Source organism: Anser cygnoides, chromosome 1 (genome assembly GCF_040182565.1).
Source record: "Anser cygnoides isolate HZ-2024a breed goose chromosome 1, Taihu_goose_T2T_genome, whole genome shotgun sequence".
Lineage (NCBI taxonomy): Eukaryota > Metazoa > Chordata > Aves > Anseriformes > Anatidae > Anser > Anser cygnoides.
The window spans coordinates 43,905,314-43,919,157 of NC_089873.1; the positions used below are offsets into that span (position 1 = coordinate 43,905,314).

At 55.9% G+C, this 13,844-nt stretch overlaps 1 protein-coding gene and 1 long non-coding RNA gene across 3 annotated transcripts in view; one reads left to right on the forward strand and one right to left on the reverse strand.

Moving 5' to 3' along the window:
* LOC106046389 (uncharacterized) lies at positions 1 to 12,454 on the reverse strand. The gene is made up of 4 exons (XR_010830169.1): positions 11,076 to 12,454; positions 5,436 to 5,599; positions 4,403 to 4,556; positions 1 to 4,191 (listed from the first exon to the last, which is right to left on the reverse strand). It is a non-coding gene; the product is annotated as an uncharacterized lncRNA (long non-coding RNA).
* The window catches only part of TEF (TEF transcription factor, PAR bZIP family member), a 22,166-nt gene continuing 16,236 nt past the window's right edge, over positions 7,915 to 13,844 (forward strand). Inside the window, exon 1 of one of the 2 annotated variants that reach the window (XM_013197364.3) lies at positions 7,915 to 8,419. In XM_013197364.3, the coding sequence (XP_013052818.1) occupies positions 8,038 to 8,419 (382 nt within the window). In that variant the 5' untranslated portion in view covers positions 7,915 to 8,037. Of the gene's footprint in view, positions 8,420 to 12,733; positions 13,035 to 13,844 lie in introns of those variants that run through there. The other variant, XM_066993737.1, reaches the window with a different exon arrangement.

Genomic DNA, 13,844 nt, shown 5'->3' on the forward strand with positions numbered 1-13,844 from the left:
TTGTTTGTGCTTTCTGCCATCCTTCAGTATAATCTACTGCTCTTCTTGCTGAGTGGAAAATTGCATATATATGTATTAACAGATTCTGCAGTTTTTCATCAGACACTCAGTTCTTGTGAACTTTAGATGTGTTTAAAATGTTTTGTTGTTGTTGTTGTGTTTTTTTCCTTTCCCATAAGCACCAAGAATGTACATGTTCTGCATTAACACGTAGTTTTAGATGTTTGGGATAACCTGTGTTTTGAAACCTCCAGTAACCAGGTCTCATAATCACCTCAAGCTGGAAGTTGTTCTGCTGTGTAGACTGCTCTGTTCAACTGGGTCAGCCAGTTCTTTTGCCTGCCAGTGAGCACCCTGCCAGGGAAAATGCCCTTACTCCTACCCCCGGAGTCGCGTGCAGCTCGAGCCATGAGAAGCATCTGCGCAGATTCCCCCTGGCATGGTGCCGTGTGGTGAAGATCACACCTGGGGGACGATGTCAGTGTGAAAACATTTCCTAATAAAAACCTTTTTGCTTTTCTTCCTTTGCCAAGCCGTCACAATGCAGATTAAATCTGGGGTTCTTGATCAAGCCAAAGCTGAAGATGTGGCAAAGACAAGGGGGTCCCATGGAGATACCCCGCTACTGTTGTACAATCTGCAGGGAGACCAGGTCATATGCGGTGAGACCTGAGGAGGGGAGACTCGATAGGCATCTCCCCGATGCGCCTGGATGCAAACACAACTCGTGTCCTTCTGGTCAAAGGAGGAGAGGCCTGAATACGAGCTTGTAGTGCAGAGGGAATGAGATGGGTGCGCTTTTAAGGTGCTAAACTGAGTACGTGCAACACAAAAGGCGTTAGTTTTACCCTCCACAAATTACTGAGACCCTGTTGGCAAGAGCAAGTGTAGCTTTCCCGGTCCAATGGAGACCAAAACTGTCAAATTGCAGGGCAGACAAAGCATGAGGAGGAAAACACCAATACTAACACTGCAGTGTTTTCCTGGCACGCTTGAACCTCAGCTATAAAGCCCTCACCAGTGTTTCTCCACTGAAGAAAAGAAACTCGTATTTTGAAGAGAGAGGGAGAGGAGTGGTGAGCTCGGTATTCACACCCTCCTGGGAACCTGAGCAGACATTAAGGCAAGGGGCAGAGCACAAGGAAGGATTCGGGTCCTGGGGAAGAATGAAAGGAGCAGAGGAAGAGACCCCTGAGAGATGGGAGGAAGGCTGCAAGGCGGGAGGAAGGCTGCATACTGAAGGCCTTTAATGCCACCCTGCAGCAGCCCAGTGGAGGCAGTTTGCCTTGCCAAGCCTGTAAGCTGCAGCTGGGATTCCTGAGCAGTTTTGTGACTGACTCTGCCTTCCCACACCACAGAGAAACATTTCTGGGCAGTGACAGCAGGTGAGGCAAACGTGGTCATCGCTGTTAATTGTTTGCTGCAGCCGTTGCGCTCAGAGCGGGGCCGTGTTGCATCATGCTGTGTGCGAGGAGAGCAGCAAACAGTTCGTGCCCCGCAGGAGGTGTGCGGGTCACCCACGGGGGTGGAGGGCACGCAGTAGGAAACGCGTGTAGGCACTCGGTGAGAGAAACATCGGGCAGAAAGCGATGCGCTAAATAGTAAAAAGAGGGACAGGGCTGGATGGGAGCGATTGGTATGTGGGGAAGTGGAGGAGGAAAGGCTGCAGGAGCGCAGGCTGGAGCAGCCAGCCATTTGGTGCAGGGCAGAGGAAGGTGCTGAACACACAGCAGGGCAGCTGCGGGGTGGTTCTGGGCGTAGGTCTTCTTGGGGCTTCCTGAAAAGCTGCGGATGCTGCTCAGGAGCTCCGGCCTGTCTCGTCCAGCCTCACCCCTTTCTCCCCAGGATGGCAGGGGAAGGGCCAGGGCCCATCCGTTGCCAATAACCTCTCCCCCTCACCGGCTGGATTCTTGCTTCCTGCTTCTCTGCAGCCCGCTTGAGGCAGGAGCAGCAGGTCCTGGTGCCCCCAGGGCAGGGGTGGTGTTTCCTGAAAGCAGATCCAGGTGCAGCAAGGATGAGAGCAGGGAACAGACAGCTCTGATTGACTCGTTCTCCACTGCGGCAGCTCCCGAGACTGCCCCTTTCGTGGATGCTCCTCTCTGCAGTTCAGCTTATGGATGGCAGCGTCCCAGAAAACCTTTTTTTTTTCTTTCTTTTCCCCCGAGAGCCTTGGGAAGTACAGACATAGCTGAGAGTCCCAGGAAAGCGGGTTATTTGTTACCATCTGGCTTAATCCTCCCAAAAATGACATTTACCCAGGGCTGAGATGGAAATCTCTAAACCCAGATGCCAGAGTGGATTTGGCTTGCTTGGAACCGGAAAAATACTCAGCGCTGGAGGTGCTTTTTCATGCATTTCTCTGTGGATTTCCTCTGTCTGCTTTAGTTGTGGGCCTTCGGTAGTGCTGGGGCCCTCAAGGCAGACGCTCAGGAAGGATGAAAAAAGCTGCATAGTTTCTCTAAATGAACACCGAGGCACGCTCCCCTGTTTGTACCCCAGCAAAGTTCAGCAGCAGAGAGGGAAAGTCCTGGTTCCACGGGAGGGAGATGGCCTCGATTTTCCTCAGCCAAACAGCTTGAGGATAACTGCACTGGACATCGCCCTTGAGAGCTGAGCTGGATTTTCAATACAGAAACAGTCTCTTCAAAAGAGACTTTCAGCAGCCCGGATTGTCTCCTGTTTAAGACCCCAACATTCATATCTTGGCTTTTGGGGATCAGCTGCAGCCAGCCTGCCCAGGCTTCTCGGCAGATCGGTTGTTTTCTTTCAGCTCTCCCATCCTTTCCCCAGATTGTTGACTCTTCTATCAGTCCATCGGTCTCTGACCTCTTCGGCCTCAGTGCTGCGGGGTCCCTGCTCCTGCCAGGGGTCAAATCGTTCCTGGGGCAGGTGAGTGAGCCTGGGAAGGGCTGGCTGAGGGCTGGCTGAGATCATTTCAGCAGCCTCTTCGTTTTGAGAAGGAAATGGCTGCAGGAGCGTGCATCTTCTTGCTGCTCCACACAGCCGTTTTCCCTGGCAGAGGGCCAGCAGTTGCTGTCCTTGGGTTTCCCCATCCTGCTTTAAACACCTTGGTTTATCGCTGCTCTTGGCATCTCAGGGGGCTCTGCCTCCTGCCAAGGATCTGATAAAGCAAAGGCTTGCACGGAGAGCTCCCAAAGCCAGCTCTGCCCAGGCTCCCAGAGCATTTCCGGAGCAGGGAAATGCACAAAGAGCTCTAGGTTTCCTTCCTGCCCAGGGTGGCACAACTTCTGGTGATCCCATCTTTCTCACATTATCTGCCTGCCTAACACCTCGTTTTCTGGCAAAAGACACCTCACAGGGAAGGCCACGTGCAGAACAGCAGAGCTCCCACGAACCTGGCTGCCACGTGAGCACGCCAGGAGGGGGGTATGTCTTGGCAGCGGGGTGGGAAGGAAAAGCTCATTAGCTTTTGGCACTCGTTTGGGGGGGAATTAGTTTTTAGAAATCCTTTCGCCTCAGGCGGGAGGTGCAGGTGGGTCCTTCTGCTGAGCCGTGCCAGTCACTTGGGGGATCCCAGCAGTGCCAACGGGGCTGCGGGAGGCACCTGTCCTGCTGCCAGCCCTGGCCCACAGAGAAAGCAAAGCCACCGCCTGCCTCTCTGCAGGGGCCGTATCCCTGCAACGGGGAGGTGCGGGTGCCAAAGGCCACGCCAGGGCCAGCAGTGAGGAGTGAGGATGGAGGGGCTCGCTGCCCTCCTCCACGGAGGGACAGAGGCACCATGCACACATACGTATACGTGTGTTCGCATGTGATGCCCTGCCCACGGAGGAGGCAGCCCATTTGGAGGTGGGAAGGGGGCTCAGCGTAACAGCGTGTCCGTGCCCCACACTGCTGCCATGAAAAAGGGTCACGCCCATGTTTCAGGCACCAGGTTGTCTTTAGCACCTTGGCTAATGCAGAGCCCCAGTGCCGCTTTTACCACCCTCAGCTATCCTCCTGTGCTGGCTTCTTCTCTCCTTCTCCCACCTCCTTTCCTTTCAAAGTAATCTGTTGTGGACGCAGACCCACCTGGTTCGGCCGCAGCCTTCCTTGCTGCTGTCATTCTGGGTGTCCTCGCAGCTCCACAGACGCCCATCACCTCCAGCAGCACCTCAACCCCATCGAAGAGGTGCCAGGATGTGGTCAGGCGTTCTTTCGGAAAGGTCCTGGTGAAATTCAACCTGCCAGCCTCTGCCAAGGTGAAAAGAAAAATGCTATTAAGACCTACACGTTATGCAAATAAATAGTTAAGTTCCCACAGTGGAAGCTGTCACTGGAGCGTGGTGTTTATTTGTCCTAGGAGCTAGTAAAAGAAAAAATAAAATTACGGATGTCTGGAAAGAGGCAGTGACTGACCTCTGGCAAAGGGTTTGCTTGGACAAAAGAAGAAAGAGGAACCCACCTACCAAGCTGTGGTTGGTGCAAGAACTGGGACCACCCAGCCCGTGATGGGCAGGTTCAGTCTGTAGGACCTGCAGCAGAAGACATCCCCGTGTGAGGTTGTATGGAAATTTCCAAACAATGGCTGTGCTGCTGAAGTGAATGGTCTCAGGTGACTGAAAAAAAAAAAAGAAAAAAAAAAAAAGCTGTTTTGAGAGCAGCGTGGTTTGTAAAGCTTCTAAAGGCTTCTACAGATTTTTGTCCTTATTTCTGGGTACACCTCAGGGGAGTAACCTACCTTGTCTGCCACTTCAAAATCCCCTCAGTACTGCTGGCTTCTGCCTTTCCCCTCGCTATTGCCTGCCAGGGGCAGCACGTGCTTTGGGGTCTCAGCACGTGCCCCAGATCAAACCGAACAAAAACCAGCAGGTTTTTCTCTCTGAGGAGCCATTAATTTGACTGTCTCTTCTTCCTAGCTTAGCTGTCAGGTAGAAAAATGTATTTAAACGTATTTATCCCTTTGTCAAAGTGGGTAGTGTGCTCTGGGTAAGGGAGGGGTGGATAGATGGATGGGTAGATAATACTGTTGTGTAAGCTTTGTGTCCTTGGAAAATCAGGCAAAAATATTTTTTTATTTTCTAAGAGGAAACGTTCCATTGGATTATTGAGCCAAGCTTTCATCTCGTCCGAGGAAGCTGAGGTAGCAATTAGTAATAATAACCTCTAATGCCTTTCTTTGGTTGAGCGTCCCCGCTGCTGGTGGGCTCCCCGCGAGCTGTGCTTTCGGCCACCTGTAACACGCAGCTCAGCTTCCTCAGGAAACATCAGCCCCAGAAATCAGTTTGCAGCCAGGTGCCACCACCTAGTAAAAGACCCACAGCGACAATTTGCACGAGTTTCTGCCCAAGAAGGCACCCAGGCGTGCCACCGTCTCGTGTTTTGGGGCTGCGGGTGGCTGTGAAGGACCACCGTGAGGGGAAGCAGAAAGGCAGCTCCAGAAGCACCACTGAGGGAAAGATGACAACTTGGAGATCTGTGCAAAGAACCCCACTCACCAGCTCCTTGTGATGAACCCGGCTGTATTGGAGAAGCCCGAGTGTCCAGAACTATTCCTCGTGGCCTCGAGGTGTCAGGGCGGCAGGCCTGATAACCCTCCCAGCCGCTGATCCGCAGGCGCTGGTGCACTTCAGGCTTGGTGACAGCCCTCTGTAGAAAGATCCTTCCAAAGAAAGGAGCAGAATTAGGGTTTTAAAATAAAGGTACCCCTGGCCTGTACAATTTAAATAGGTGTTCCTGGAGTTTGGCCCTCTCTGTCACGTTCAGTGCACCCTTCTGTGTGCCACCCATTTAGGGCCAAAGCAAGTTGACCGGGGCTGGTCAAGTCTGTGAGAAAAATGTGCTGTTAGGGGCTGACCGGGCTTCTGAGTGATGGAGCAGAGCTGCTGAGACCTTTGCTGACATGGCATGACGATGAAAATAAATAACTCACTGATCTGATAACGGTGCAGCAGGCACAAATGATGCAATCTATGGCCATGCCTGCAGCTTTCCATGGTGACACAGAGCCAACATTTCAACTCCATTCACTAAAGCAACTCAAGGGCTCTCCGTGGTAGGGACACAAGGGCAGACAGATGCTCCCCTCCTCTGCCTCTACTCCACAGCGTAGTTTCTTATTTCCCAGGGCTGGAGGTCAGGGCAGTGTTGATGCATCCTACTGGTGATGCTACCCCAGTTGTTCTCTTGGGTGAGAGCTCAATTTCTGGGGACTATGAATCAAGGAGGGTACACAGTGCTGGCAGGAGGCTTTGTGGACGTGGCAAACACAAGATGAGAGGTAAGTTCTCAGCTCTGTGCACAATAACTTGTAAATATCCACTGAAGGCTAATAATTCAAAACCCTAAGTGACAATTTCCTCCCAACAAACCTCATTTGCCAAAGGAATAAACGTCAGTCAGTTGCAGCTGATGTGAAGTTTATGGGTGCCTCCAGACACGTGGTCAGATGTTTGTCCAGCTTTAAAGACAAGCCTGAGCCTGGGGCAAAACGAGGAGGTCCAGCTGTCCCTGGCACTGGGCAGCTACTTCACCTTGCCACCTTGGGATGAGGAGCAGGCCTAGGCATATATGACGGTAGCTCTCCCAAATGTTAGCAATGCCTGGCGGTATCGAGTGACCCCTCTCACTTTGCCTGGAGCAGCCAGAACGAGCCAGAAGACTGCAGGACAGGACACAGACCTCGTGACAGTCAGGCTGGGCTCCAGGACGAAGAGATGTGATCATTTCTCTTGCTCCCAGCAGCCAGAATCTTCGAAAACCAGACCTTCGAAAACATCTGCAGGGTCTGTCTGCTGGCTCCGGCTTTGGGTGGGTAGAGGACACTGTAATGGGTGTGGGCTGGAAGGGGAATATGCTCCCCGGCTTCATCAGCAGTGGTTATCGCTGCTGGCTGGTTTCTTCCATTCTTTTTTGGAAGTGGGAAGAGCAGACCTCGGGGAAAATCCCAAGAGGTTATAATGTAATTGTACCGTAATTAAGAATTCTACCAAAGAATCTACCTTGTAGTTTCTGAGCCTGGTTAGATTGGGATCTGGATCACGAAACTTCCCCAGCTAATTTGAAATTCCCAGCCACCCAGCCTGGCTAGGCGATTCTTCTTGGTTTCTATTGAGTTAAATCAAATGCACTTCATTATGGGACAAAACAGAAACATCGGGCTATTGAGAGTCTGAAAACCCCATCGTTTTTTAGCACTCCAAATGCTGGACCAGTGAAATGCTTTGTTTTAAGCACTGAGAAAAACCCTAACGACTTCGCTCAGGCTACTTCCATGCCTAGCTGTGCTTGCTTTTCAGAGTGTTGCTGGACTGTGCCCGATCGCTGGGACTCAGACCACTGTGAGGCTGAGCCTCCTGAAATAGACAGGAGCGAGCTGAGAAATGAAGGCACTTCTGTTCTAATTATCGGGAAAAGAGAAAACCCCAGCACGTGTAAAATGCTCTTTCGCAAGGCAGATCCCCATAAAGAAGATCAGACCTTTGTCCTGTCTTCAGTCCACCCCTCCCCGCTAAAACCCCCCGCTAATAGGAGGGGCTTTCCATGCTCAAGATCTTACTTAACCAGCTGTTACCGGGGTGTTTGCAGGGTGCATGAACTTGCTCGCGTTACATCACCGCTCCGAGAGGAGGCTGCTGGATTTCTGAAAAAGACTCTGTGTCACTTCTGAGGAGAAATCCTTTATCTTAGGGCTGCTGCAGACTTAAGAAAGATGCGTTAAGCTACTGATCAGCAGGGACTTAGCAGGGGCACACAGTAAGTGCTACATCATACGAACGCGCTCCCTGTCTGCCTCCCAGAGAGCTGGAAAGTTAGCAGGCAGATGCAGGCACTGCGTGTACGTCTCCGGGAGGCAGTCTGCGCAGCTCGGAGCTCCTCGGAGCCTCCCGAGAGCGCTTTTGGGGGAGAGGATCCGTTCGCTGCTGCATTCGCAGCCGACGTGCGTACCCCTGACTGTGCGCGTGCATTTTTTTTCCCCCTTTCCACAACGTGCGTATTTGTTACAACACCTTGGGAAGGAAAAGGGTGCTGCCTTTGCAAAGTTAGATAACTGGCCCAGTTCTTCGCAGTCGGATTGGCTGCGAGGGGCCCTGTAAAACCATGCTGGCCAGCAGCCCGGCCCAGCCCTGCTCGGCTGCAAGCTATTTCCACAATTGGCCACTTCAGAGCGGGAGTGGGGGAGGTGAAGACAGCTGGGCAAACTGCATCTCTGCCAGGCTGCTTCCCTTCCTCCTTGGGTTTTCTCAGGAGGGGTTGTTTGGCGCGCCCGCTCCGGGCGCCTCCGAACCCCTCTCGCAACGCCCAGGCGAGCGGGTTGTGGCGTTGGCGGCCCCGCTCCCGGCCCTCCCTCACCCGCGCAAATCAGTCCCGGGACAGGACATGTCAAGCTGCAACAGCGCTGGGGGCCCCGCTGCCCTGGACTTTCTGGAAGTCCTGAAGTCCCTGCTGGAGTACTCCTTACCCTGGACCAACAAAATGACAGGTAGGATGCAGGGAACACGTGCTCGGGTGTCTGGTTTGCTTTCTGCTTCCCCTCGTCAAGTTGCAGGGCGAGGAGGGGGCAGAAGAGCTCGTTTGCTGCAAGTTTTTCAAGGGTGTGCTTCCTCCGAGAGCCCAAGTGAGTCGGGGAGCGCTGGCACGGAGCGTGTTGTGCAGCTAGGAGGAAAACCAGCAGCGATGGATTGGTTACAAATCAGGCAGGAGTGCTGAGCTCCTGATCCTCTAAATCTCTCCGCTCAGCTACTTCTTGGAAACCCTCAGAGCTTTGTGTGCAGAGAAGGCTTGGTCACAAACCTCTGTGCTCGCGTAGGAGCAACTTCCAGCATTTCCATCCACGCTGCCCAACGGCTAATAACCGCTCAGCCCGCAGACGCTGCTGCTCCCCAGACGTGGGCTGCCCTGGGAGCCCGGCCGGCGTGGAGCGGGCTGATTCTGTGCAAACCTTGTGCCTGATGCTGCCGTTGGTTCTCCGTGGGAAGCTGGATAACAAAACAAAGTGAATGTTGTGTTCCCTTCGCAGGGGCACTTGTGTGCTCCTGGGCAGTCCCGCTCTCTGTGCAGCCTCTGAGAAAACAAGTGGAAATGACCCAGGAGGTTTTTTAGTCTGGGCTGACCGACTCTCTCTTGCTGGGCGCGCTCCAAGCGCCCATCACGTAACTCGCCGGTTTTGGATAGGACGCCACATGCCCTCGGCAAGCTGCTTTTTGGCTGTCGTGTTTGAACGTTCGCTGCCGAGCGCTGGGGAGGTGTGTGGGAACACCTTGGCACAACAAGCTCATGCCTAGGCATGAGCGAGTCAAACTCACAGAAACGAACACGCGCTGAGCTGGCTGGAGGGTAGGGAACTGCCAGCAGGACACGTGGACAGCTCGGCAGTCTCAAGGCACAGCGTGACCCAGGCGTGGGAGCAGAGAGCCAGACCCACGGTGCAGAGGGGAGCCCTGCTTTTCCCCCGGGGTGTCAACAGGAGAGAAGGATGCTGCTGTGGCGGTAGAGGAGCTGCCAACACCCGCTGGAATACAGCAAGCCCCGTGGTGCCCGCACGGCTCCCTGTGGGAAAGGGGAAGGGGGAATGCCCACACCTCCCTGAGGCTCATTTTGTCACATCGCTCCGCTGCTGCCACCTGCGAGCTGGCTCCCTCCTTCGCCGAGACTTTGCCCGTTAGCCGCCGTGCTTACAGGTCACTCAGTGTGCGTGTCGGGAGCAGGGCGTGATTTCAGGGCTGACTGGTGCCCAGGTGGAAAGCGGACCTGGCTGGGAGGAGGTGGAGATGGCCAAGGGAGGCTCACGTGGCGCAGAGCCTTGCTGTGGCTGAGCTGAAGTTTGGCTGGCTCTCCAGGACCTCTGGTCTCCACAGCCAAGTGGATTGAATTAATCCAAGGGAGGAGCGCTGGCGAGATCGATCTGTCTGGTGAGCTGGAGTGGGGGCTGGGGGGATCAATGATTTGCAGAAGGAATGATTTAGTTTTAACTGAATGTGGCTTGTTTGGCAGCTGAGGTTGCTGTTTTGTGGCAGCTTTCTTCCTCGGTTCCAGGACCACCCTGCCTCTTAGCATCACCTCCCGTAACCCTCGGAATTGTCCTTATTATGCCGCCTCCCCGCCGAGGCCGGTGTTGCCATCATGGCCCTCCTCTCACAGAGCTCAGCGCTCACCTCCTGGGTCTCCATACCTGCACACCACTCTTCTGGGCTTGCTGGGTCCCAGGCCTCTGTCAGAAATGCGTTCTGCTGTTCAAACCTCCCAGCGGGGCTTGCTGTACGTGTCCCTCCCCCCCTGTGCCTAGCGCTGGGCTGCTTCTTGCTTGCCTCCCTGCTGCATCAAAGCTGGGCTGTTCTGCATCATCTGTCCCCGAAAAAAAAAAAAAAAAACAGCAGCAACAGCCACGGCTGCTGCATTCCTCTCCTCACATTGTCCTCCTCTCTTCCTTCTCAGCTGCAGAGCACAATAAAAAGTATAAAAGACCAGGCAGATCCCAACTCAAGAAGGTATTAGCCGATGGTGCAACGTCCACTTTGTGCTGGCAGTGACTCAAATCCCTAGTCCCAGCCTGAGGCAGCGAGGAAAAGCTCTTAGAGCAGCCTCCCTCCTTGCTGGCAGGGCAGAGCTGATGTCCGGGCAGGGTGGTGTAAGAGGAAACCCACAGGAATGCTCCCCAGGAACTCCTGCCTTCAGGCCGAGCAGCTAACACTCTGCAGGCCAAACCCTCGCCAAGCAGAGTCACAAGGCAGGGGCGGTGTGGCGTGAACTCAGCGTTCAGCACCTACTGAGCTGGGGTGGAAATGGGCTGGAGAAAGAACACGGCCAATCTGAAGGGAAAAGCCCTGGAGGAAAGGCCGCTGAGTGTGGTAACAACCTCCATTCACACAGACATTACCCAGCAAAGCTGTTGCCATTTAGACGTGCAGGGGGGATGCACACAGAGCCTGTTCCTTGAAGGAGCTCTGTAAAGCACTGAGACACAGCAACAACCATCCCCCGGGGCCTCCAGCGTCAACAACAATGGAACAAAGCAACCGAGAGAGCTGCAGCTGAGTGGGGAGCCCACAGCCTGCGCTGCTGTGGCCAAGTCCCCTCACCCTGTTCCTAGAAGCTGCTCCCTCCCAGTCTTGCTAGGTCGCGTCCTCGTTACCACGTACCATTTAGCTGTTCGCTGGGTAAAAGCTTCGCTGCGAGCCCCCCGCCGAGCTGTGTGCGCTGCCTCTGCCACGTGTGGTCTGACATCTGCCTTTCATTGCCCCGCGTGAAGTGGCATCTCTCCTCCACCCATGCGCTCGTTCCTTCTGCCAGCTGAGCTTGGCAAGGCAGAAGGAGCCTGTTGAAGGCACGTGGCAGCCCCGGAGCACACCGGGCAGTGGAGCATGACCTGTTCTGTGTGCTGCTTGCAGCTGGATTTATCGGCCGAAACCCCTTGCGACGATGCGTTAACCCGTGCTGTTCCAGCCTCCTGACCGCCTCCTACATTAGCAGGGTGCCTCTTTCCAAGCAGCACGTGCCCAGGCACTGTATCACCCGTTCTCTGCCAACGAGGCAGCAGATTCTGCCTTGTCTACACAAGCAGCTGGCATTTAGGGTAGCATGGGCTCCTTGTCCGCCCAGGTTGGATGGAAACATCCCTTGGTCCTCGCTGCAAAACGGTAACAGGGGAAAGCACCTACCACATGCGACTTCCAAGCCATTCCTTTCTCCGGGGCATGCAAAGAGGAATTCAGACCTGATTTTGTGGGTCAGCGACCTGTGGGGTTTTTTAGCAAGGGTCGGATCAAATTGTACTTTGCAACCCAACCAAAACGTCTGAAGTTATTTCTGGAGCCTTTGCCAGGGAGGTTTGCGGAGGGGCGGCTGAACCGAGCCAACGTCTGAGCGTCTCGCGGGAGGAAGCAGGCCCCTTTGTGCCAGCACCCGGGGGGGACACGTCTCTGCCTTGGCACACGTGGCTCCGCTGGGTGCAGCTGGGCTTTCCGAGGGAGGCTGCGCGCCCTTTCCTCTCGCCGCACGCACCGCTATGCAGCAGGCTTGCCGCGGCCGGCCCTTCTGCGGCAAGAGGCAGCAGCTGCTGACGGGAGAAGCCTCGTGGCTGTAGCGCCTGTCACTTCTGTGAGCTTGTTCGTTCTGCAGGAGCTCCTCCGCGTCTGCCTGCGCTCTTGGGGGTGGACTTGGCCAAATTTACTGCGTGCGTTCAGCTTAAACCCCAGCGCGGCTGGGACAGGCTGGGGGACCTGAAAGGGCAGCGCTGAGGTGCTCAGGAGAACCGGGAGATCAGGAGAGCTGGGAGCCTGCCCGGCCCCTCCTCGCCGGTCCCACTATGTAGGGCAGCGGGAGATTAAATCCCGGCCGGGAGCACCGGGGCGGCTGCCGTGACACAGCCCCCGGAGCGGCGGGGAGCGCTGAGGGGAGGGAGCGAGGCGGCGGCCCCTCAGCCCCCAGCCGTTAACGGTCGCCTCAAGGAGCTGGGGGGCACCTTCGCTTCTGCGCATGCGCGAGCGGCCCCGGAGCTCTCCGCCCACGCACGCACCCCCCTTCGTCCCCCCCCCCCCGCCCTCAGGAGCAGCTGGCGGTGACGCAGCGCCCCGGAGGCGGTGCGAGGGGCGGGGCTCCGCATGCAAATGAGCCGCGCGGAGCCTGCCCTCGCACGTGCCCCGACGGGCGGGGGGCGCGTGCCCGCGCCGGCCTCGGCGGGGCGGGGTGGGCGGGGCTTGCCGCCGAGGGACCAATCCCCGCCGGGCAGCGGGCGGGGCGAGGCGGCGGCGCTCATGAATATTGAAGCCGGCGGGCGCCGCGCATGCGCACTGCGCGGCTCGCGCGCCGTCTCGCTCCGGTTCGGCGCTGTCGTCGGGGCCCGGGGAGCCGCCGCGCGCCGCGACCGTTGGCGACCGTTGGCAGCCCGGCAGGCGCCCGCCGCCCCGCGGGGAGTATGCCCGGCCGCGCCGCGCACCAGGAGGCGGCGGCGGCGGCGGCTGCGGCGGGGGGAGCGGAGCCCACGGCAGCCGGCGGCAGCGCGGGGGCCGCCGGGCGGCAGGAGCAGCGGGGCCTGCCCGGGGCCTTCCCGCTGGTGCTGAAGAAGCTGATGGAGAACCCGCCGCGGGACGCGCGCCTGGGTGAGCGCGCGGGGGCGGCGGGAGCGCGCGGCACCCCCCTCCCCTCCTCCTCCTCCTCCTCCTCCTCCTCCCCCCCCCCCTCCCGGTTCTCCCCCCCCCTTCCCTTCCCGCCCCGCGCCTCAGGGGCGGGCCCCGCCGGTACCGGGGCGGCAGCCGTAGAAGTGCCGGCAGTGGGGGCCGTGGTGTGCCCTGCTGCCGGCAAGCTGCTGCTGCTGCTTTATTTCTCGTTGCCTTTTATTTTTTTCACCTGGCAGCGTTTGTGCCTTTCTGAGCCTCGGTTTGATCTCGAGGGGGGTTCAGGATTATCTCCATCGCTGTAAGGCCCAGCGTACTGGCATCTAATAAAAACGAGTCTTTACAATTAGGAGTTCTAAGGTTGACATTAGCTTTTGGGAACCTCAGAACATCGTATCCAGCATAGACCCTAGTGCAAGCAAGGTGGGTAAGATCATTCCCAGTGAGGATCCCAATTAACATACATCGACTGTACGTCTAACATTACCCAACACCGTGTAAATGTGTTCATCTTGTGATTCCGTCAAATATTTTTCTCATTTCTGCCTAAGATATACATACTTATATACATATATACTTATATATGTATACATATATATATATAGTCAGCCTCTGGTAAAGGCTTGGCCCTGTTGCTATGGCACAGGATGCTGCAGTGCACAAAATCTTGAATCTACAATGTTATGGGGGTGCTTAGGTTATTTTCTTCACCCAGTCCTTTTTGGAGGTGACAGCGCTAGCAGGAACAACTGAAGTTAGTGTCTGGAAGCTGTGGCCATAGCTGACTGGGATAGG